Source organism: Corvus hawaiiensis, chromosome 1, assembly GCF_020740725.1.
Source record: "Corvus hawaiiensis isolate bCorHaw1 chromosome 1, bCorHaw1.pri.cur, whole genome shotgun sequence".
Lineage (NCBI taxonomy): Eukaryota > Metazoa > Chordata > Aves > Passeriformes > Corvidae > Corvus > Corvus hawaiiensis.
In genome coordinates this window covers 20,911,634-20,938,296 of record NC_063213.1, presented here as the reverse complement: position 1 = coordinate 20,938,296, position 26,663 = coordinate 20,911,634, and the positions used below count along the sequence as shown (strand labels likewise).

The following is a 26,663-nucleotide window of genomic DNA, read 5'->3' as shown; positions in this document are numbered from 1 at the left end:
GAAGTATTAGAGGAAAAAATACATATGGGAGATGCTCAAGCCTGATCTATGGTATCAGCAATAGAGCTGTAAAATTGGAAAAAGGAATCTTTCACATCTACTAGACAGCATTTCTGTGTCTGACAAGAATTAAGTTTATAGTCATGAAGCATTCTCTCACACATGAGTTGTTGTTCACAGCCCAGTTACTAACAGGTAACTTTGCTTGACCACTAAAGCTCCTGATGTAATTGGCACCATCTGATATTGTTGGCAATTATAGCAGAAAAAAGGGTAAATCTTTCTGAAGTCAAAGAAATGCCTAAAGATTTAATTCTAGAAAAGTAAAATATCAAAAGCTGAAATAGAAGTTTTTCATTCTCTAAAGCTGCCCATTCAGTAACTGCTGTGAACAACTCACTCAAAAATATATACAGCAGATTTTCCAATTTAATTTCCATACATTCTGTAGGGTATTAATATTTGTAAGACTGTTAAGTTTTAACATTCTTATTTGATGGACTGAAAAACTGAGACAGAGAGGTTAAGCTACTGCCCAAAATATGTTATTGCTGATCTCATTAGAATTCAGGAGTTCTAGTCCCAGGTTCCTGTTACAACTCCAAAAAAAGTTAAAAACAACCAAAACCCAAAAAACCCTGAGGATCTAAACACACACACATATTTAAAAAGCCTGCTGAGCTGAAACACACCCCCTGTAAGTATGATCTTTCCTCAACAGAAATACTATCATGATTCCAAGCAGCAGGTATCTGGTCAGCTGGTATAAGATGTAAAGTATATCAAAATATGGTAAGGTGGTGGAGTTCTAAATGACAGGTGGAATGAATTAGAACAGAAGACACACAAAATCACAGAATGAGAAGCAAACTGAGTTTGAAGTTTAATCAAAAATACTATGTAGCAGATTTGTCAATGCACAGTCACATCTCAGTTATTCTAAGCATAGGGTAGGATGCAAATCCATGAGACCTTCTCATTACAACCCTCAATAAAGAGAGATCAAAATTTGTTATACTTATATACATTTAATAAAAGGCAGTAAGACTCACATTATGAGTAATTATTTTGAGTACTTGTTCTTTAAAATTTCATGCAAAAGCAGCAGTTGCTTTATGTCTAATTCAGTCAAAAATAGATGTATTCCTGTGATATACAGCTAATATTTAATACATTTTCCATTAAAACAGCACTTCTAAAATGTGCAATGTCAGGAAAATCACGATTTTTGTTTGGCCTGCCTGAGAAGTTACTTCTGAGAGCCAAACTTTGCTACTGACAATGACCTTTTACACTAGTTCTATTTTTCAGTTGCCAGAAGCATTTTCTGTCCTCCGCTCTCAAATATAAGACAAATTCTATCTTCAATAGATAAATTTGTGAGGGTAGAGGAAGTAGCAGAAGACTACAGAAGCTATAAAAAGCTGTAGCAAGAACATCAGCAGTTCTCTACAAGAATTTTGAGACACCTATGGGAATTAAATTAGTGTCAATGTATCAAAAGATTTTATTTTTTTAAAATTTCAAGTAACTAATATTGAAACTCAACCACTAAAAGAACAGTCTGACACAAACCCAACATATTTCACCTGCTTACCCGCACAAGCCTGTGAGTTCTCCTTAAAAATTGCGAAGTTTTGACTAGAAGTGAATAGTATATACCAGAAGAAACATTGTAATGTTACTTTGTTTTCTAACAAAAGAAATGGCTTTACCAAAAGGATAGCATTTCTTATGTTGTTTTCCATTCTTCTGCTAACAATTTTCATCAATTTATCAGTCAATCACCTGATTATAGCAATAACAGCCACAAAAATTCTAGTATGAGCTATGACAAGTATCAGATCAACACCACCTGTACAGTCATGTATAAGCAAAACTACTCAGAGGTACTAACCAAATGCAACTACTGGCAATTTTATCAGCTTAGATTAGAAAATCAACCAGATTTTCCACAGTCAGGCCCTAACTGCACCTACAGTAAAGACCAAAAGACACTAAGCCTGAGAGGCCAAGAGAAGGTAGAATGTTCACGTACAACATGATGTAGAGCAGACATAAAGACTTCTGGTGCCACGTACACCAAGAGGAATGCACACTGCACCTTTGTTTGTACTTAATCTAGCAACTCCAGGAATTTCACGTAATGAATTGAAAAGTTTCCTTATCAGACTGTTTTCTAGGTGGCTTAGTATGACAGAACAGAATGCTCTCTTTATTAGACACTAAAATGTTTTGTTAGATCATCCTGTACATCTTCACAAGTAAGGAAAAGGCCTTACATACATACAGGACAATTCTACAATGAATTTGAATGGCAGGATATATTACATTAAAAACTAAATGGTAAAATGTGGCTGTAATTTAAAAAGTGGCTTAAAATTCTGAAAAGTCAACACATAACACTTTCTTTTAGGCTAGCAAAAATGAGACTCATTAGATACCATTTCGGAGAACATTAAAATAATGCAATACTACATCTTAGTGAAGATGCATTTAGAAAAAAAGAGACACTGAATGTTATTCACTGCATAAATTATTTTTGCAAACTATTTTTTCTCTAAAAACATCTCCGTAGCAAGACACACTTCACCATCTGTGTAATTACCAATAAAACGTCCAAAGCTGTCAGAAGTGGTTGCGCATCCAGACTTTATAGTCCACCAAGGCGCAAGGCTTTTGCCTACAGCAACGTATAAAATTACGCAGAACTGGAACACTGAAATGTGTCTGTAGTAAGTCATTATAGTCCCGAGATAAAGCCAGTTTAAATGAACTGCAATGATTTGAAAAACTAATAAATATCTCATACGTGCTAACAAGTACTTCACACAAAAAAATGAGATGAAGTAAACAAAATGTGGGTATAAACTATGCTTCTTTTTATTAAAAAGTGACTCTACCACCTGACTGCCACTCATGAAAGAACAGACACTCCTGAAAACAGCATTTTCAAATTCTTTCTAAGTTGATATTACATCTTAACCATGGTACCTTGAATGCTGTCCAAAGTACTGCTTGTAGAGTTAGTAATAGTGCTTGTCTCTAACCCATAAACACAAAACTCTTGACTGATGGCAGTATAGACTATATGAAAGTTTCCCCTGATATCTATTAGCCTGAACTGTCGGCATAATTAGAGTACACATAACATAATGGGGAGTTGGAGGAGAAGAGAGCAGGCAGGCAGTGGGGAAAAACTCAAAGCTACAGCGAGTCCAAGGTGAGGATGCTGATCTTCCAGAGCAAGTGCTGTCCATAGGTTGTTCTTTCAAACTCCATCTTACATAGTGAAGAGAGGTTAGTCTTTAACCACCAATTGTAGAACTCTACAATAAAGCTTCCTAGCTTCCCTCCTATGCGTCCTGTCTCCTCTTGGGTAAAATTCTTTCTTATCCAATCTCCTCAATGCTGCAAAAAGAAGCAATACCAGTCCCCTTGATTTTTCCTCTCTTCTGGGCTCTATTTTAAATTCTTTCTTGCATTAAAATTTCAAGTTCTGTTTCTGTTTTTAGTACTGCTTCCCTAATAAGATAAAACTTACTATATAATTTTTATAAAACTTTTTTATAAAAAATAAGATAAAAATTATTATACAATTTTTTAAAAACTCATCTGTTCCAAATGGTCTGAATACCAGGAATAAAGTCATGAGTAGGTCTGAAATGTTGCAAGCAATAAAGACCTAATGTTGTACCTCTAGATTCAGATATAGTGTGGTCTCTTAACACACTGGTTTTTCAAACCAGAAGGACAACCTGTTCTTGAAGAGCTGAAATTCTAACAACAACAACAAAAAATTGAAATCACTGTAGGTCTCCGGAAGAAACATACTTGCTTTCATACTTTTTCGTCTTGTATAGCAATTACTGGTTATTGATATTTTCTTAATTTCACAGTTTTACATGTATGTTTTCAACTTTGTTACATTCCTTAATAGCCTTTAAGGATACAGCCAAGACCTAAGTCTTTCACATTTGAAGCCTGGATGGAATTATTTCATTAAACTTACCTCTCCTGAAATTCAGTTTTTCTTTTGCTTAGCAGGTTGCAAAGTGAGAGTTCTGCAACATGTTAAACATTATAAGATAAAGTGACAGATGCAGGCCTCTTCTGCCACTTGTACTTGTGACTATTATAGTGACTTATTTTCTTCTTGATCTTTTTTTCTCAGAAACTTCAGTAACACTGCACAGATAAACCTAACTAGGAAAGGTTCAGAACTGCCAACTTCAAGAATGGAAAGGGAGAAAAAAATTGTTAAAATTGCTTTACAATTTTATTATCCAATTGGCTTTTCACAGGCTAATGAAATAGATAATAGCCTGTTTATAAACTGAAGGTGATTCCTCTACAGAATAGCAGTCTTTTATAGGCACTTAATTGGTCATACCTAAGTGCATAAGACAAGAAACTCTGTCAAATGTATAATGGTCCCTTAGGTAAGAAAACCAGAAGTCCTCCCAAACCTGCATGCCCAGGTCTAATTTTTTTTCCACTGCAGTTTTCTACTCTACAAAAGGATATGCAGGTGAACTGGTCTGAAATAGAAAAATGCAATTAAATTTACAGAACCTTCAACAGTCAGATAATTTCAATTCCTCCTTCCAATTTAAACTTGAATGCTGACTGAAAACTGTCTATTAAGGATCTGTAGACTTTCACATGCAGCAAAGCAGATTGTGCAGCAAAGCAGATTGTGCAGCAAACATCTCAATAAGATTAAGACAGCAGAATGCCTCATACACTGAACAACTTAATATATTTCATACCATAATCAAGGAAACAAGGTAAAAGAATCTCATGACATGAGACAGGTAGCCTTAACTGACTTGCTTACTGAGAAAATTCAATGCATTTACTGATTTGCATGTTTCATCACCTGCCATGAAGGGTTGAAAAAATAGAAACAATCCCAACTTCACATTCAGCAGGTTTGCCAACTCAAACAGTGCAAAGTTACATGCTGCAAATTCAACAAGGGGTGTCTGAGCTTTTCCATGTTACATGACAAATAGGGAACTGTGTATCACTGGGTATCTCATGAATCAAAAGTAGCCTATGGATGTTAATCTGGCCAATAGCTGTCCAACTACAAATAAGCAACACTTAAAAGAGATGTCCCATTCTCCCTTGATTTCCTGCTCTGAACAGATCATTATTATGAAAAACAACTGATTACAATGAATACATATTCACGATTTTCAATTACTAGAAAGAAATTCTAAGTCTTACAAGAGTTCCTAGTGTGAATACCCTTATCTTCAAAAGCTGGTGGTTCTTACACTAGCAAAATACAAGTCATAAGACAGCATTCACATGTTTTACACGTTTAGGATTTCCCAAGACTATGGAAAACTCCAACAGAAAGTTAAGCCTGTTAGGTAGTCACAGACTTCCCAATTTTAATCTACTGCAACACTGCATAAAAAAAAATTTAGTTTAAAAATCAGCCTACCCACACTATCTTTATGGAAGTAATTAATCATAATTTAGATCCCACTAACTTCTATTGCTACAAATATGTTTATTTTCCTTTAGTAAACACATAATTTGGAAAAAAACTAACTACAAATGATTTTCATTACATTTTCATTTTTATACACAAAAACTGAAAACTGAACCTTGTTAATTTTAAGTTTTCCTACTGTCCAAATGGAGCATGGGCAATCTGCTTAACATCTCTATGTCAGTTTCTCTACCTTTGAGATGGAAAAAAATAAATATTTCAAATAAAAGACTGTATAACTAGCACAAGTCATAAAACCACTAGGGAAAAAAAAGATGCTATAGCAGTATAAAGTGTAGTTCCACTCTGAAAAGTGACTCTTAAGAGTGGCATCATTTTTCAGGCTTTTAATTAAATCAGTATCAAGTTTGTTCATTCACAAGTAACAAAGCCTTCTTTCTTCAAACCATTAGCCTGTACTTTAGTATAGTAGGCTTAACCAAATTTTTCCACTTGAAGAATACTGTCAATATTAAAAATTAAGTAATTATATTGAAAGTTACTTTTAAAAATAGTGCATGGAAGCATAGTACTTGATTTTATTAATTTACACAGATAAATAAGATAAACCTACATCCTTCTCAAACACATAAAAAATTTTGGTCTAATATTATCACAGAAGAAGTCCCATTTTTTTGTATCATGATTATATCTCACAGAACACCTTTTTATGGAAGAATCTTGTATTAGGAAAAAAGGGCAATTTATCATGATTTTACTCATGATTTTATATATGGGTTTGTGGCAACATATAGTACAACAGTTTTGAGTGGTAAGCACAGTAATGTTTTCACTCATAAAACTGGTCATTACTCAAAATGATGTTAGTTCAATGATCACATATAATTGTCAACATGGGATTCAGAGCTCATTGTAAGCAGTTCTCGAATCTTTACTTCTGTAGAATATCAGTCTTCAAAAAACACACAAAACAGAACAAAAATCAAGTATGAATTCATGATGGCACTGACACCAAAGTCCAAAAGTCAAAATAGACAAACACTCCTGTAGGTAAACGCTGATTTTTTTTTTTTCCTCTTTTTAAAAAGGGCATTTTAAAAGCTTCTTTTTAATAAGTCACTGCTCTCTATGTGTCAGTTCCTGATATAGCTGCTGGGCTTTACCTATATACTACTGTATACTACTTTTAAGTCTCTATTCTCTATCTAGAAGACAGTCACCTCAACGTGACCAAATCCAATTTTCATTGACAACTTCCTTATTTCTAGGAGAAGCCACAAAATGAAGGGTTTTTCAAACACATATACCCTCACAAAATATTTCATGAGCTGGGAAAGAGGAAATTGCAATTCCAAAACTACTTAAATGCTGCTTAAATGCTTATTAACTCTAAACATAAGTTTAAAAAAGAGAAGCACAAAATGCACCAAACTTTGCTCTTAAAAGAGCAAATGTCAGTCTTGACATTTACATCACAAAGGTAACTATAAACTGTACATGTGCTTCCTGAATTAAGAATTTCAGATTACTAACACTATTGCTGAGTAGGGTAGGACTGTATTATCTGTTTCAAAGGTGAGTGTTCAGTGGCCTACCATAACAGATCTAAAAAACAAATAGGCCAACTAGCAGTTTAAATTACAACTCCGAAACAAAAACCATTAAGAGTCCATTTCCTAACAGACTGTATTAACAACTGTAAAAGATCTGGATACTCTTGTGTTAAACAAATTACAGCTATGCCAATTGTCCCGTATGCCAAACTTCAAGAGCTGTACTTCTAAATGTGGATAACACTATTTCAGACTGATAAGGAAAGGAAGAACATGAGAGTATTCCCTACAGTTGCTCCCTTCAGTACGGAAACTCCAGAAAACAATGCAAACGTCCATACTGCAAGGAAGCAGCATGAATGCCTCTCAGCTGCTAGGCTATGCCATCACCAATGAGACTGGTGACTGTTTACCTTCCAATTACTTAAAGAAATGGGAACATACAGAACATACTTGTGTTACATTACAAGCTTTTCATCCATTTTTTCTGGAGAGAATATTATCTGGAGCTACTCCAAGAGTTTAGTTTCTAAACAAGATTCCAAGATCTGATGATGTTACTCTTCCCATTGACTTTCAGTAAATACTCACCAATATATACTAAAAAGTGCACTGAAATGTGTGTTGGGAAGAAGCAAAAAGAGTTTACATTTGGCACAATGTCTGCCATATACTCTAAGTGCTTGAGGTGCAACCTCACATTCCTTAACTTCCCACTTTTAGAATTTTTATGCCAAGGAAAATCCTCAACAGAGGAAAAAAACCTTTTGACGGTAATAGCAAGGTCGTGTTGTAAGGTTATTCATTAGATTTGATAACAGGTTATTCATTATTTTTTGGCACCTTTCTATGAGGCACTTTTCTGAATCCATCAGTAAAACATGCTAAGCACATAAAAGTGAAGAGCAATGCATAGTTCTCTGTTATGCCCTTGTTTAAAATTTACAATATCCTATCAAATTCGTCATTTCGCATCTGAAGTGCTCCACTTCCTTAAAAGTCTTCAAGAAAACCTGTCAAAGGTGTTGAGTGCAAAAAAAGTCATAACTGATTTCTCCTTTCATGAAAGAAAACCGGCTGTTCCGGATATTGCATGATCAAATAGATTTCAAATTACATGCAAAAATTCAAATTAATATTTTTGATACTGAAGCTGACTCACAATACACCTTCCTTTTCTTAGGCACAAATATATCCACCAAATTTGAAAGGCTCTAGTGAATTTTAATTAGTTTAATTATTTACTGCTCCCTTATTTCCTATATATACTTGATACATGGTAGACAATGTCGTTGAGTTCATCATCAATTTCAGAGGTGAACTGCACTTTGAAGTAAGGGTACTAAACAGCAGAATTCTTAAAAAATACATACAATTATAGTCATACACCTTTCTTTGACAAACAACCAAATATTTATAAAACTTCTTATAAAAAGGCCAAGTTTAACAATCATATTTCTCTAAGGGAAATCACATGCTTTATTTAGTTCAATCAGTTTCATTCTGAGTTCTACAGCTTGAAACTATTAGTTATTTCTTTGAACTGAAAGCCTGCAAATGTATAAATAAGAAAAAGATGAAATATTTTAAGGATTTATATGAGTGGTTTTGCTAACCTCGTACTGTCAGCTTGCTATATAGCTGTGAGTTCATTTCTTTGTCTCTCTTGTAACGTCGGAACTCATCAACAGCTTCCCGTACCACTGTGACCGTCAAAACAAATCCCTGTTAAAGATACAATTATGCAATTCAGAATTCTCAGTGCTAGAATAGAAATAGACAAGTAGGAACACTACACAGAGTAAGAACATGTGCTTAGAGTATTTGCTTTTCTTTTTTTAATTTAGATTTGAGTCTTTTCTTCTATAAGTTAAAATAGGATCTTGAAAAGCAAAAACCAAATCATACTTGCACATTGTACAAATATAATTAGAGTAACTATATGTCCAAGTACACATAAATGAGACAGTATTTTGAAATGCAAAAAAAGGAAAGTGCTTTGGATTACTTAAAGACAGCCTTTAGTTTCAATAAGCATACATATTTCCTTATCTTCCACAAACTTTAGGGCATTTTAAAAGTTTCCAATTCTAATGTTGAAAAACTGTGTTTTTCCTAATACACAAAAAAGATAAATGGATGGCTAGCTTAATAATTTTGCATCTTTAATGTAGTTATTTAGCAACACATCACAAATATAGACAAAGGGCATTTGTTCTGAAAAAGTGTCTAAATGCTTCAGCTGCTTCTTTCACAGGGCAGTGTCCCTGCGGCTTCTACTGGAAGCACACAGAGTGCTTCACTCAGCTGTGACGGTCCCTGGCTAGAAAGAGTCCTAAGCTAAAAAACACAGAACAATTCAGGGGTAAGCACATAAATTTCCTCTCTACCTCTCTAAACCTCCTCAGATCAGATCTTCTGGCTTAGACTTAGCACTTGAGTTTTTCTCCATCAGTGAAAGAGAAATAAAATTTTCACCAGTAAAAGTATCATTCATTATTATAAACAAGATGGATACAAAATTCAAATGTTAACAAATCCACCAACAAATAAGATTCTGCATTATCTATCTAGCTTCAGACAACCACCAATACTTTATAAAAGAAAATTTATGCCATTAGACTTCTCTTGCAGAAGTTCGACAGTTTGCCAACCTTCCCCTCATGTCCCAGCAATATGAAAGGAGTGAAGGTGTAGAGCTTTCCTAAAAGAGTGTTGACTAAAATCCTCCTATGGATTTTAGGGCTGTTTCGCAGTTCCAGACCAAAGTTCCAAGGCTTATTCTAATATAAGTTGTGACCTTATAGTTAAGCACTACTTGTTTGTTCAGGTTTACATTGGCTACAATTATACTGCAACTACATAGAACAAAAAATGGCCTATGCAAAAAGCATTCTCTTTTTACTCCCAGGGCATAATTGAATGAACAATCAGATTTTCCCCCTTTCTGACAGCACCATTTCATATGCTTTGACAATATAGATATTTTAGCAGCATAAAAAAGGGCACTCCTGAAGCACCTTTAAATATATTTGTCATTTTCACACACCTTGTTACTAGACAGCAATCAAAACATAGAACGCAAGGTGTTAATTGCAAGAATTTCCTCTAGCAGCCCTGTGCAGAGCAGCTGAGTACAGCTGACTATGACTATGAGGAACAATTTAAGGAAGACACTTCTCATTTTAGTCATTTGCTCAAAGGAAGTTGATATTCTTCCAAAGGAGAGCTGAAATTGTGAAGCCAGTTTAACAAAAGAAACCTGTCATCTTTCTTTAAGCAGGTAAGTATCTCTAGTGTACTTCTTACAATCAAACCTGTATGCTTTAAAACCTTTGTATGCTGGAGTAGAAACAAGAAGTCCATTCCTTACAGCAATTGACAATAAATTAGCAAAGCAGTCTTGTTTTAAGAACTTTGGGGCTTGATCTCAGTGTATCTGTGCTGTAAAAACTGTTGAAATAAACGAAAGGCAAAAAAAAACCTAACAAAACAACCCACAAAATCCACATACACCACCAAAAAACCCCAAAAGCCTTCTAACAACAGTCAACTTCTATTCATTTGGTTTTAAGTATCAGGGCAAAAAATTTTCCTTTAAAATTTTGAGACAAAATACAAGTCATAGCTACTCCTCTGATTATTACTTTAGCAGCAGTTACACACCCTTCAAAAAAACCTAAACTTATCTGTTAAGCAGCAAAAGCAGACCAAAGGATCTGACTTAAATGTTTTGTATTTTCCTCATAATACTTAGCTTTGCTCAACATTCAGTTGATGTCTTTTACCTGGAGGTTGATTATTAGTAGAAAAGCTATTAAAGTAGAAACAAGTGAGTTTGGCAAAACAAGATATTGACATATTGGTATTTTCAAGCTGTGTGTGAAAACCAGGATACATAATTCAAAATACCCTTGAATGAGACAAACATATCTATACAGAACAGATTACTGGTGTTTGCAAAATACAGTATTTTCTCCCTTCTTTGAGCAGGGTAGAAATGGGCTGAGATGCTGGATTTTTTTCCTTACTACCCCACTAATGCATAGCGCTGCACCCAGCACATCATGGTGAACAGATCAACTTCCAGACAAGGTCTTTTTTTCTACGTCAGTGACAAAGACTTTGTAAATATCCATTTTAAATCTCTCTGTTGAACAAGCTTTCTGTCTTGAAAGTGTTTTTTTGTTGCAACAGAAGGAAAAAGTTGTCTGGAAAGAGAGGTGGGAAGAACACCCAGAACGGTGTCTCCATTTATCCATAGTTTAAAGGACACGTTACAACAATTAAAACAATGAAATCAATCCAGAATATTTACTCTATTGACTTGTTAAGAACGACCTTTACTCAAGCAGTCAGCATGTCAGTTCTTCTTGAATACCACTGAGAATAAATGCTACTGAAAAATACCAATTTTTAAAAAAAGTTCAAAACATAAGGCATTTGTTCTTCCTGTCTTTAAACCTAGTGTGGAGGGACTGGGAAGAAGATGAAAGAAAAGGTAATGATCTGGTTAAGACAAGAAAATAATTCCAGATCATGGCAATGCAGCTGGCAGACTACCAAAAGGGTCTCCTCTGAAGAGAATTCAGTTTTCAAACTGTAGGAAACCTGAGTCAGAAGCTGTTTGAACAGTTTCCCAAGAAAATACTGCAGAGGGCTCAATAATAAAAAGACGTATCAAAAGAAAGCCAGTGCGACTGGCAGGGTAATTGATTAGGAGAAGCATGTTTAATTAGTAACTTATTTTCAAGGCACAATTTCCTCCTGATTTATCCATGGCTTAAAATATTTTATCTCAGTTTTTGTGAGAAAAGGTTGTGATCAAAACTGATACAGAAGGAATGCAAAAAATTTATGCTCACAATTCTGACCTAGTCTGAAAACACTAAGTAGTCACCAAAATAACAATAAATGGAAAGATATTTAACACACAAATTACTTATGTTACCCAGTAAGTTTCTCTAGCTTTTCCTGCTTGTTGGTTTTTTTAAACTCTTGAATGACCAGCAGGCAGAACAGAGCACTACACACTCAGGCTAGCTAGTTAACAAAAATGACCTCTAGCCTGTGGGGCAGAGACATAGTAGGTGAGTGGAAGGGAGGGCTATCAAACAACAGCTTTCAAATAAGCATTTTACTTCTCTTATGTTCTTTGACCACTGTAGTTTAGCAGTTGCAGGTTTATGCAATGTACATAGACATGAACCTTTCATTGACATTGAAACCCCAAAACTTCTAGTTAATAGTATTTTTCTCTTTACCAGAGGAGCCCAGTATGTGTACAGGTAGCCTATTTTCAGTGCTGGTACAAACTGTGAGCAGGACACGACGAGAAAATAGAGATTCAAGAAAAACTTGAACTGTTCATATAAAACCTAAAATGAAAAAGAAAACAGATAAATGTCTTAAAATCTGTACCCATAATATACATAAAGTATACTTTTTCATGATAGGAGATATAAAAGCATTATCTATCATACTTTTATAGATGGCATTATTACGGTACTTATATGGAACAATATATATCATCACACACTACTACATTATTTAATATTATACTGCTATTTTTGTGGAGAAAAATCCTTTGATATTATTGCCTTGCAATTTGCTTTTGTATTTTGAAAACTGGTCTATGTATCAAGATCACTGGGCAAATATTTAAATATAGGTACTAGGATATATTTATTAATAAATCAAAGATTTGGTCTAAACTCAGAGCTAATTAGCCAACTTTTAAGTGAACCCACAGTAAACTTATCACAGAATACATTGTCCCATATTCCAAAGCAATGACAGATGCAGAGATTCCTTTGGAAATTAAAAGCACCACTTCAGCAACTGCATGTTCTCAAGATTGCTTTGGTCGTAATTACAATGCTAAGAACATTATTCATTTTATAGAATTTTGAATCTTCAAAGACTTTCACATATTTCTTCAGGAAGCCAGGGTAACATGGCACCTCCAGCAACATTAAGAGAAGTGGTTACTGAACTTGGAACACTGAGACTTCAGAAAATGAATAACCAATTATTTCAAAGATAAAACATTCAAAATAGATCCAAAAGCCACATTTAAAGATTGCCTCCATCTTTTAATCTTAAAATTCAGTTAATATTACAATGACTTCTGCATAAAAATCAAAGTTATTTGACTCATGTTTATTGCTTTTACCAGTCCAACATTATTACTTAATTATGTAAAAACCTATGTTCTAGGAAAAAATATTCAGGAAAGTTCATTTCAAAGTGTCTTTCTGGCAGGCACAAAAAAGTAGTGGTACCTCAAAACTGCCAGTTCAGCTAAAGACTACCTAAACAGCCTCCAAGCATTAGATTTTTTTCCAGAGCATGGAATGCTATTTCACGATTTACCAATAGAACTGTAAAGGTAAAAAAGTAAAATCTGAAGTTGTTGGAAAGATCAGAGCCTTCTTCCAAAATGAAAGTATTTCAGGCTGAACCTGCACCTTGTGTTGAGCCTGGTGAAGTTCATACACTCATTTCTGCTAATATGTTTAACTGTTTATAAAAACTTGATACACCAGGTCAAAGAAAAGTCCACAGACTACTTTAGGAGGCACAAATCTTGTAGGAGAAGGTGGAAGTTAAAAAGCACCTTCCTACAAATCTTTTGAATCCTGACAGACCACTGACAGTTCATTCAACACAAAGCTAAGCACTTCAGTCCAGTAAAGCAAACTGAAAAGTCTCCAGCTACATAAAACTAATAAAACTACTGCCTTGAAGTTCAGGAGAGGTATCTTCAAAATCTGCCCATCACAGAAGGTATGTTTTATGGAAACACATGCAAAATTCCTAAGCAGCTGTATCAAGATGTATAGGAAACTATAAATGGGAATTGAAAGACTGGTATAAAAGGAGAAGCAGCTAGTATTTTACAAAATGTTCAGAAATTAGGTGATATTTTGGAAATGTTACAGCTCTTTTAGCCAGCAAGTAAAATTCTGTTAATCTAAGCACTATTTTAAGTTTGTATTTGGATATGAAATCATTGAATATTACCCATGCTTCAATGTTAAAAAAGCCATAAAAGAGAACACAAAATTTCACATTATGAAAATTTTAACGAGAGTAGATCACTGGAGTCAATATTTATGACTTTGTTATATTTATGGGTTTAGAACCAATACAGAGATGTTCCCTACAAATTACTTCTAGGAAAGCAGCATAAAAAAAAGACAGCTACACACTATTCTAATCAATGAAAAGTCTTAAACTATGTTGAAAATTAAAATTTGAGAACACTTCATTTTCACCAACTATTGGGCTTTACATTTAGGATCTCACTTCATTTTGAAGTTTCTGATGATTTTTCAAATACTAGCACCAAATAAAAAATCTTACTTGGCCTAAACCCAAGATTTTTAAAATATCAAAAAAGAACAAACATTCTCTCTCACAACAGGGAATTGCAAACTATGGCTAATCCCTATAGGGAACCTGAATCTTGCTCAGGATTTGTAATCTTCACTGCAGATTTCTAGTTGCAATAATCAATGCCTTACTATATGCTTAATGAATTTTGTGACCTTTAGGAAAGCATATGTGGCTTAACCAATTTCAGTGTATTTAATAATTTAAACTTTGGAAGAAAACATTTACTTTGTCCAATAATGATGAGAATATTTTATCCACATGTGATAAGTGACATTTTATTTTCCTGACAGGAGATCAGTCTTAATTACAAGGCCATTAATTTTTTTTGCTGTTTTAATAAGGAAATGGATTAGAAAACACCTGCCATTCATTGGACTAAAGAGGCCAGAAGAACACAATCAATACTCTTATAAATCAGTATGATCACTTAAATAAAAAATTTAAGACAAAGCATGTTGGTATTCAAAAGTACAAGACATTCAGCTTTTCTATGGGCCACAGAACTCTGGATGGTATTTGTAAAAATATGAGCAAAAGTGTAATACTAAAATTTATACTATCACAGTAGGATACATTTTTAGGTTTAACTACTTAAGTTTCAAAAGTTGTTTCTCTGTTGCTAAATTTCATTGTAACAAGAAATTTTTTTTAAAACTATGAACTAGACAAAACCATAATGTCTCTTTTGTCTTCATATGCACAGTGCATATGACAAGCAAAAAACTGAAATTAAGGTACAATATGGCTTCTTAGGAAAAAAGTGACATAAAAACTTTCCACTCCACAACAGAGGTATTTCCTGAAGAACTGCACTCAAAGTCAAAAACACCTACAAAAAAACTGCAATAACAAATTCAACTCTGAAAAGTACTAAACTAGGCCTACTTTTGACACAAACTGAAGATGTTAGTTGTTTTTGTCCTTTAAGGAGCTGTCCATTTTGGAATTCATTATTTATTATACTTTCAATGGCAAGGAGTATGAGAAAATATCCATGGGACTAAATTGTGATTTTTGACTATTTACTTCTCAATTGAAGTCAGCCCTGTGCATGCAGAAGTGCTTCTTTTTTTAAAAGGATTACAAATTTCTAATGATTAATAGAAAAGTGCAAAGCAACCCATCTCAAATTTCAAAAGCTTCACTGAATTCCAACCACTCAGACTGCAATTAAGTACATATCCCTTTGAAAACAAAACAATTTAATAAAAATGCAAACTTGCTCTCAACTGTTACTTTTCATTGAAGTCATTGAGACAAATATAGAAAGAAAAAGAAGTATCTGAGCAAATAAAATTATCTTTTTGCGGAGTAGTCAAAAAACACTACAGAACATACAGTCAGCCCAACACCAGAAAACATTTAGTGGCCTTACCCCAGGTATAAAGGTAAAGATGTTGTACTTTTGATTTTTTATGGCATTTTTTGGGTATTTTTCTTCACACTTTTCAGGACACCCAAGCCACACTGTGCGAGCCTTCAGGTCTTTCTTTCTTCGACAAATGTTTATGAGCCAATCAGAACAACTGCAAAGAAAGACAATTGTTTATTTTAAAACTAAAAATGTACTATGTGACATCACAATTTCCAAACCTGGAACCCCTAAAGGCAAATACCTACGAAAAACAGGCTTAAAAATGTCTGCCACATGTAAATAAGAAAGCATGATGTTAACTTCTCAAATTTAGGGCAATTATAGAGTATTCAACTCATCCAGATATACACATATGTAAACACTTGCACATTATTTGCAGACAATCCTAATACAATGACAAGTTTCACTACACCTTACCCTGAAATAGATCAAAAAAATTCTAGTTAATAAGATTCTGCATCATACCTTATAGTTCCTTGGCTAAACTCTTTATCTTGGATTACTAACACTCAGATTATGCTAATGATTGAAGAGAAATAAGGCTTCTGTTCAATACAGTTCAAAAGATTTCAGCAGCTTTGGATACAATTTCCACCTAATTTGCAAATCTTCCGTTTCCTCCATACCACTGCTAACCCCACACTGTCATATATTTAAAAAAACCAGACCAACAAAACCAGAAAACCATTCAAAACAAGCCCACTATGTAAATGCAGATTGCACAATGACCTGTAATGGGGGAACTTCAGTTCACAGAAGAAAGGAAGAGCATCCTTGCCTAACCAGCTTACAAATCTATTGAAGAAATTTAAACCACGAGCAGTGAGATAGAGAAGAGCTCACAGCAAACTTTAAACAACTGCATTTTGGGCAAGGATACAGGAATGATGGGAAGAGATCACAACAAGGAGGAACAAAAGGCTGGCAAACAGAATGATGCCTCTGAGGCTCAAGAGACTTTACTAACAGCCGTAAAACAAGGAACAAACACGGATGTGACTCAACTCACATCATGTAATCAGCTTAACACTTGCTAGTACTATCTACAGGCAGAAAGATATCCAGAAACCATTTGCAAAGAAAAGTGGGTTTGCTGTACACTGCATATACTTAGTTTACAATTCTGCACATTAAATGAGAATTTATCTGTATTTATTTTTTAATACAGTGAGGAGGTGCCTCAGTCATGTTGGGAGTCTGTTTTAGGCAAGTGAATCAGGAACACTGTGCAGACAGGCCTTCCGTGTTCTTCACCTACTGCAGTTGACAGAGCTGATAACAGCAGATTTCGGCTACATCAACTGATGAAGTTTAAATGAGAAACAATTTCTAGTGAGGTTTTCAAATATACTGGCATATTTGATATTTTGATGCAGCAAAAAGAAAACAACCATTAGGAAATTCTTACAAATTTTATTCAAACCAACAGAAAGGATTTGGCTGAGATCAAGAGGGAAATTTACAATCAAATCACCTCAGCACTGTTTACTGTTTCTATATAGTCAACCTATTCATATGTATTTGTACACATCCGTAAGAAAATAGAAGTCACAACCAACACTGACATGTCAAGAACAAACTCTAAAATGGAACTAATTTCACTCTGAGAAGAACCAGTTGCACTACTGTTTTAGAGCACATGTCTGCTATTGACTCCTGGGGCTTTGAGCGCCCTGATCTAGTGAAAGATGTCTGTGCCCATGCCAGGGAGCCTGGATTAGATAATCTTTAAAGGTCCCTTTTAACTCAAATCATTCTATGATTCTATGTCTCAAATAAAATTTAACTCTCAAGACATAAGAAAAGTAAAGGAACATATTCTTGGAACTGATGCAGTTGGAAAAATCATAATTGCAGAGTAGCTTATATAAAATCAAAGTAATTTCAGTGAAGGTCTGCAAAGCTTTATTTAGAATTTACTGGGTAATTGACTATTGAATATTTCATTTTTCAGACCACAAATAAACTAGAAGAGAGAGGGGTACATGAAAAGAGCAGATCTGAATTCAAGGCTGTCTTGACAGATTACAAAAACTACCTGGAAGACATAGAATGCAGTTGAACAGCTACAAGTGCAACACAGTTTACAGAGAAATAATCAACTACACAAATACAGAACCAGGAAATGCTCAAAAAGGCAGCAGCCTTTTTACTGAAAGTGAATATTATACATGTGCAAAAAAAAGACATCTGTTCAGTGTGGACAAGCATACTTGTAGCAAGTCATGAATGTATTCCTTTCTCTCAATCAGTGCTAGCATGATCTCAGTTGGCTTACAGGACCATTCTGAATACCAAATTTCAACAAACAGGCCTATTGGGAAAACAGAGACCACACACAAGAGCAACAATTACAGTCTAGAAAGCAGGGCAGGCTGACTACAAGATACACCAAAAAACCAGAGCTGTTCACAGAAGGCCGAGTGTGGACCTAATATGGTTTCAAGTATGTAAGAACCAGCTGCAAAGAGGAAAGTGACAATTATTCTCTAGGTCCACCATTATTAACTAATGACAGACCTTCAACTGTGGCAGATCAATAAGCAGGGTGGGCACAACATGGACAGATATTGAGTAAAGTCTTTAAATGACGGGGGTGGAGGAGACAGTTAGGAAGGCTGGAATTGCTGCAGGTCTCTAAGATGTGGTTAGACCAGACATCAGCGATAGATATAATTCATTCTGTACAGGCAAGGAATTGACTCGAAAGCTCTTAAGGTTCTTTCCTAGTCTGTTTATTCACAATTACAGAATCATGAAACACACAAATACTGCAGGAAAGGAAGGCTGATAGCTAGTTTACATTGCCACAATCCCAATTAAAGTGTTCTTGTATGTAATCTACATTATCCCATGCTTGTAACAAATTAATTTTGCCAAAGAATGGAATTGAAAGTTGTTGGTCTTTTTAAAGAAAATTAAAGGTTATGCAATAGTGAAATCATTCAAAGCAACAAGAACTTTGCTATGGAAATACCACTACATCAATAGTCACAAGCTGACCTTTAAAATACTTCAATTTTAAACGCTGGATTCTTAAGATTTGCTCCCCGGAACTTTCACTATGGGATAGACATCAATTTGGTTTAATCCTATGTAAATATGCATTTTATTTTTGTTACAAATAGAAGTCCATTCATCAGCTTTCTCCAGTCACTTTAAAATAGCAACAAAAAATTAATTCTATCACAAAAATTTTAACAGTGTTAACTCAACTTTCAAACTTCAGCCCTGTTATTTAATAACATACAAATCAGAAATATAATTATTTAAGCTTGTCTTTAAACCAAAATGAACAGCAGTCTTTCTATTTCATGATTCCACAATCAGTTTAATGGCTGTGAACAGATCCTGCTGCTGTTGAGATGTCCAGTACCTCCCTCTTCCCCTAACAAAGGTGTGGATTCTTGCTCCTTCCCTTGTGCTGGCACAAAAACTCAGGCAACTGCATGGGAAAACCAGGCCTGCAAATCGATCCAGTTGTAAACTAATGCAGAATAAAAGGGGATTATTTTCAGTTATATCCATCCCCAACCTTTAAAATTCTAAAAAACTGTAAAAATAGGTGAAACAATGCAGTTTATATATTTGCAGCAGAAGGCAGAATGATTCCAGTCAGTGCCAACTTGAATTTTTACTTGATAAACTGCTCACGGCACTAAAGCTTTAAACTTGTTAAGTTTCCAGGGCAGGGTGTGGAGACACAGAAGAGACACCTTAGTTATACGGTGAGAAGTGTAAAGACAAATCTGTAGGAAAAAAATTCCAAGGAAAATAATTTTTTCCTGGAGAAAGTGAGCTGGCATGACAGCTCTGCCTACAATCCTGTAGATAGAAATTCCCTGACAATGTTTGAAATCCTGCATTGCTCAATCCTTTTTTGCATTTGAACTGTAAACAGACTGAATCTTTGATTAGGCACAGTCTCTTTTGTAGAATCATTTCCTCAGACACTAAGGACTTCTCTATTGCTAAAATTAAACATTCACCTAAAGCAACATAATTATGCTGCCTTCTTTGCCATGGAGTCTGCCCTCCTTGCAACTACTTTTTTTGCTACAGATCAACAGACACCATCATGACCATTAGATTAGCAAATGCCAAGAAGTACAGACACAAGAGTGATGTCTGACTGGGAAACAACTGCAATACCTTTGATAAAAGGGATTTGACTGACACAGAGCTATCAACAGTCAAATTCTCAGAGGTGAGAAAGTCACAGATGATGAAAATATTACAGTTTATGCCCAAATCAGTATTGTCATGTTTCAGATGAGCTTTATTATTGTTAAAATAGAAATCAGTTAGACTCTGCTATTTACAGTCTCAGCAGCAATTACTGCTTTATCCCAGGAAGAATACAAGGTGGACATGCTGGCCTCAGAAATCCTCATCAATTTACATTAATTAAAAATTTTAACACCAATGAAGTCTACCCAAAATTTTTGTAACTCAAGTTATCAACATCCAGCACATTTCTAATCTGTTCTTGAATTAACATTCCCCAATACATAAAATATTTTTGAGCAAGGGTATAGACCCTTTCATGGGCTTTATGTACTCAGTAAATTTGTATGATAAACGAGAGTATCATTCTCCAAGCCTCAAAGAGCCTAGAAACATAATGTAAGATGTAGCATGATCAAGACACAATTCAGATTTTTCTGAACTCTTATGTAAAATCACATATTATGCTAGGGATTCAGCAATAAAAAAAAAAATGAAGTGCACCCTTGTTCACTGATTTAAGTTTGTATTTCAAATGCCCTTGCCTAGAAAATTCAACACATGTACAGAAAGCCTTTTCCTTAAGCTAGTTATAAGCCATGTTGTCTATATCGATATAAGACTGTATATATGAAAAATTGCCTGATTTATATAAGAACTTCAAGGCATATCTATTAAACAGCTTTTTACTAACCTGCTTCCTAATGTATTTTTTTAATGTGAAGGAACAATAACCACAGTCTTCATATTAGTAATCAATACCATATTTAAATGAAAAACAACAACAAAAACCCACCAACCACAAAAACTCCCCACCAACAAACCAGAACCTGAAGTAATTGTTAAATAAGAACCCTTAACTTTTTCATAAATAGAGAGTATCTCTACAAGTCAAAAGCTAAAGTAAAAGTCTCAACTGACTCTACAGCTCTAATAATAAAGGCTTTTTTTATTTTCTCTTTTCATTACTTTTATCCTACAAGCTTAACTGCCACTATCTTTCACAAAACAGCATTTTCATCAGAATGGAAAGATAATATAAAAGCTTTATATTGTCTGCAAGGGTCAGCTTTTCCTTATTAGGTTTTAAGTAGCAGAAACTAGTTCTGCAAAGAAAACATACTGTAATTATTGTACTCAACAGGTAGCTTCAATAATCAGGCCAAAAGCAACACAGTGGTCATGTCATTCTCAAAAGATCAGCATTTTCCCATGCTTCTGCATAACAAATGCGTTGCAGATTAATTGAAAGCGTACAGACCATCTTAGAGCCCAAATTAATCCGAGCATTTGATATCCCCTTCACTTCATATGGAAATGCCATTCAATGGCACCATTTTCATAGGGACAAAGTGGTTTTTGATAACAAGTGGAATGTAAATCTCATGAGAAAGAAATCAATCCAGCCCAAAGAACTCCAGAGTATTGATCTATGTGCATTATAATTTCACAAGCTTGAAGAGAATTTGTAAGTTAAAGGGGAAATGATTACAACCACAAAACAGATGCTATATCACAAAGTTTTCTTTTAACTGTGCTATGAAAGCAAGAAATAAGCAGTTTCTGAAGTTAAAAGTTATATGGGTTGAATTAAGCCTTCAGTTTGTCCAATATCAAAGACAACATTTGATTTAATTATGATTTTTTTCTTGCAAATGTGAAAACTCTTTAAAGAGTTGCTGATTTGCAAATAAAGTTCACACCATTCCATTTTGATCGACAAGTCTATTGTCTAAACTGAAGTTAAAAGCTGAATAAAAGATTTCTACAAAGTCATTTTTCAAGTACACAGAACTTTGTCAAACCTTCCATATTTGCTTCTGCAAAACAGGTGAAACTTTTTCAACTAAAAAGTAACAGTTTGTAATGTAGCAACAAAAATCTATAGAATATAAAATCCTAAAGCTGCAAAGTAAGAGATGGAAAACTTCCTCTCACAAAAATGAGATTAATCTTAACAATGCAAGACAGACAAAAACCCCCACTGGGTATGGAGGTTTTTGTTTGTTTGCAACAAGTAAAGTGATTTTGAACACAAACACAAGACTTTAACTGAGAACCGAAAAGAAATCTGGGGCCCCCTGAGCTCAGATCCAGACTAATGCCTAATCTTTTGTTGTGTTCATCTTTCTGTCACAGCTTTGAAAAATTTACAATTTCATTTGAAGCACAAAAAGAAATTCTACATGTTGAAGTTGAGATTTCAACCTCACCCAGATGCAGGTATGAGGTACTGATTTCCATATAAACAAAGTGAAATTTTAAATTCTGTTTAACTGAACAGGTCTCAGACTGCTTTAATCTTAACATTACACTTAAGAGAACTCTGTCTGTCTTCTGAAAATAAGTTTCAGTTGTTCATATACCATGTATACACCAACACACAGGAAAATTGTTTTTTCACATTTTCCTCTCAATTTCAAGAAGGCAACACACGGTTGTATCCCAAACCAATACCTTACACCCCATAAAAACACTGTAACTAATTCTACTACATAGTGTAAGTAAATACCGCAGGTATGACAATAGCCTCCAAGTTTCCTGCATGATTTTTTGCATGATCCTAGGTAACTTTATCAACTGCAAAATAACATTTCAAAAACTCACCTATCCCAGCAAAAATTTGTAAAGTGCTATTATAATGAGAAACCATTCCAAAAGAGTAACTTACACTGACAGCATATCCCTGACTTTTATCAATTACAAAGCCTCAATAATGCTCTCAGCCCAGATGAAACCTCCCTACTACAAGGACGGGTATTTACACATTCACCCAGAAATGCTCATCCAAGACAAGATTTCTATCCAGCCTAACTGGACCAGTAGATAAGATACCACGGGATTCACCTTCCTTCCACAACATTTTCCATACCTCATCCGAGCAGGCATCTGCAGCTTTCCTGTGAGAGTATCCTCTGTCTGCTAATGTCCAACTGAAATTTCAAGCTTCTGCTAGAATCAGTTCATCATTTTTTCATTATTTTTTCCATGAAAAATGAGAATTATCTGCTATGATGTTCCGATATAAAGAACATTGGTGTGATTAAAATGCCTGTAGGTATAAATGCAGGACCAAATGGACTCTTTATTGTGTCCAAATTCAGATGAGGAAATCAGCAAAGCAGAAGTCATACTCCCCTAAAGCCTCTTTCTTAGTGAAGACTTTTCCTTCTACACACCTACACTAGCAGTAAAATATGTATAGAGCGTGGCAAAAAAACCAAAACCAAACCATAGCACAATTTTCTTTCTCTTTTCCTTCTCAAAAATCCATCACAGATATGATTCAAGTAACTGAAAGAACAGGTTTGAAAGTTTGTAGGCTTGAAAGCTGAGATGTACCTCTCAATTTTAAAAAGCAAGCAGGAACACGATATTTTGCAATCTTCAGCACTAATGACAATTTGTTGTGACATTCTCTTACAATTTTTAATTCGTTCCAACATAAACTCACCTTGCAATTGTCTGTCTCTATCCAAACACTGCAAATTCCATGTCAGGGTGCAGTCTTTACTGATCCGCCTATTTTCATGAAACTTACAGGAATATAACCACAGTAACTAATAATCACTAGTACTCACAGAAGTGAACTCACATAAAAGTATATTGTTTGAAAGTTATCTCAATTTTAAGACATGTCCAGAAGATTAACAACTTCTTTAAATACTTAAAAATGTTTTTTTCAACAACTAAAATGTAGATCTGTACCAGAAACAGTGCTTCCAAAAGCCATTTACATATATAAACACTACTTCTGTAAACTTTTTTACCTTACTTCTCTCCTTCTACCTTCCAAACACTTAATCCCTATAATAAAATTAATAAACCATGAGGCTTTGTTAAACTATTATATAAAACAGAAATCAACACAGATTATGTTTTTTAAAGCTTTGTAACAATTATTTTAAAAAACTGAAGGTGTACAAACGCAGCTTTGCTTAGGTAAAACAACGGGCCTCTTAAAGCACCATGAAAACCACCTGTGAAGACTTCTATCTAAATCATTTCTAAAAACATCTGCTAAAAAAAGCATTTGTCATTTAAATTCACTGAAATTGCTTCACTCACTTCACTTGACTGATTCTCAGATTTTATCATTCCAAATTAAATAAAAAGGAAGATCCTTAATAATCCTAACAGCAATTTCTCTATTTAGAAGTTTTGCTAAAAATTAGTAAGAAAATTACTATTGAAAGGTATTTGCATAGAGCAGAGTTTGGCACAGAAAGTTTCTAAATAAAAACCAAATCACAAGAGCTAATTCCAGTTGTAATTCACTCCAAGACCACAAGTTACATTTATACCTGAACCTTTAAAGTTGAAGGGTTAACTAACCATTATAGTTGATGAATTTGCTTTTTCCTTACAGCAACATCAATAGATTTGTATCTATTGTCAACTTAGCACACTAATATCTGCAAAAGCAAAAGATTTAACCCCTCTATCCTAATGTGGTTTTGAGTGGCAGTGAGAACCAGGATACATGCCAAATTATGGACCTCAGATTAATACGAGTTTAGTTCATGATCTCTCTTGCAAGTCACCAAGGCAGACAGGAGAGGCACAACAGCATCAGCTCTTCAGAAACTGTTTTTTAACAGCTGGCAATATCCTAGTAAGGAACATGCAGGCAAATCAATCAAAAGATTCATGATAAGCAAATTATTCCTTGTTCTGTACTCTGCTAATATCACACAATACAAAGTTACTATTTATTTAATTAGTTAAAAACTTTAATTAAAAGTACTACTATGTGACAAACCTAGTGCAAAGGAACTTCCAGCCACCACAGATAAACCATTCTAAACCTCTTCTTCTCTGAGAAATTCGGGCTCTTGGTAGAGTATGGTAATCACTTTCATCATTTTCAAAGCCTTCTTCTGACATCATCAGTGGCATTTCATCCAAATGAGAGGACTCATCTTCCACTTGGTACCTGGCAAAATGAAATAAAAGCACTAAATAAACAGCCAATATATCACTTTTTATTACTGGGATCTCCTAAAGTAACAAGTTAATTTTTGGCATATGGGATTTTATTAGGGAGGTATTTTCATCTAAGCATCTCATGCATTTTTGTTAACAAATTAACAAGATACTCTGATTTTAGTTAAAATTATGTAACACAGCAAAAAGGCCTGCAATCATTGTCAATCCTAGTATAAATAATTCCAGGGAAATTCCTGTTTTTTATATAATCTGTGCATGCAAAGTTGCAACCTCCTACTTTTCAAAGGATTCTCTGTAAGATTTTGTTAAACAGAAGTTACTTCACAAAGCTTATAGCAGACACAAGTGACTGAGTTTTCTTGGAAGTACAGACTTTATATTTCCACTGTGCTTCTTCAACCTGCTTTCCTGATGTCTCTTCTTGTGGGTGCAGGCCTTTGAGCCTCACTTTCTACACCACTCATCAGTATCTTGGTTTTAATTACAAAAACATCATAGTTACACTTATAATTCTACACAAAAACTTTCAGTGAGTCAAGATCTGCTTGTGGGACCCATGGAAACAACATTAAGCTAACAATGGCCCTTTCCTCCCCAGAAACTATTATCCACTCTAATTTTACATGTCTGGAATGCTTTCTAAGATAAGACAAAACACTGGAATAGTCAGTAAGAAAATTCCCCTATGTGCATGCAAATTGACTAACTTTCATACTCATACTCATTTCATACTTTTATACCTTTGGGAAGATGATTGAAAGAAGATGCACTGTTACTCAGAATTGGTAAGTATAATTTTTATGAAGCTGTATTTACAGTCATCTCTTACAAGGCAAATCCTGGAACTGTCCCATTTTCTCCACAGCAACCTAAACCCAAACCATATAAAAATAGTAATTAACAAAACTGGAAATTCATTCCCTTTATGTGAGTGAGCAGCTGGAGTGCATGGAGCTCTGCCAAGGGATGGATGAGACTTCTGGGTTAGGAGAGAACAGGTAAAGGCAACATTTTAGTAGGTGTCTCCTAGAGACCATCTGAACAGGAAATGCATGCAGGTGAGGCCCTTTACAGACATAGAGGAGCAGCTTCACATTCTCAAGCCCTGGTCTTCATGGGGAACCTCCACCACCCTGGTATCTGCTGGAGGAACAATGCAAAAGGACATAGGCAATCCTGGAGGGTCCTGCAGCACTTGGACAACAACTTCCTTCTCTAATTACTCAGGAGGAGCCCATGAGATGAGAAGCTCTGCTGAACCTCATATTCACCAAGCAAGGAGGGGCTCATTGGGCATGTGAAGGTCAACACACCCTTGACTGCAGTGACCATAAGATGGTGAAGTTCAAGACCCTGAGAGCAGGGAGGAAGGTGGCAAGCAAGGTCACAGCCCTGGTATTCAGAACAGATTCAGCCTTTTCAAGAACTGTTTGAAAGAGTCCCATGGAATAAGGTCTTGGGGAGAAGAGGGGCCCAAAAAAGCTGGCTAGTATTCAAGGATCAGCTACTCCAAGTTCAAGAGATTCCCATTCAATGAGATGGCCCTGACTGGACAAACAAGTAGCAGTCCAAAAATGAAGACACAAAAATGAAGTGCACAGAGGGTAGAAATCAGGACTGGTAACCTGGGAGAAATACAAAAACAGTGTCCAAGGTTCCAGGGACAAAGCTAGGAAAGCTATAGCCA

The 26,663-nt window shown here is 34.9% G+C and overlaps 1 protein-coding gene across 2 annotated transcripts in view; it reads right to left on the bottom strand.

The window, feature by feature from the left end:
• The window catches only part of ATP9B (ATPase phospholipid transporting 9B (putative)), a 154,983-nt gene that overhangs the window by 114,354 nt on the left and 13,966 nt on the right, over positions 1-26,663 (bottom strand). For both annotated transcript variants that reach the window (XM_048295684.1, XM_048295693.1), the window contains exons 2-5: positions 24,789-24,962; positions 15,800-15,950; positions 12,288-12,401; positions 8,640-8,748 (exon numbers count right to left, since the gene is read on the bottom strand). In XM_048295684.1, coding sequence (XP_048151641.1) covers positions 8,640-8,748; positions 12,288-12,401; positions 15,800-15,950; positions 24,789-24,962 — 548 coding nt within the window. The remainder of the gene's footprint in view (positions 1-8,639; positions 8,749-12,287; positions 12,402-15,799; positions 15,951-24,788; positions 24,963-26,663) is intronic.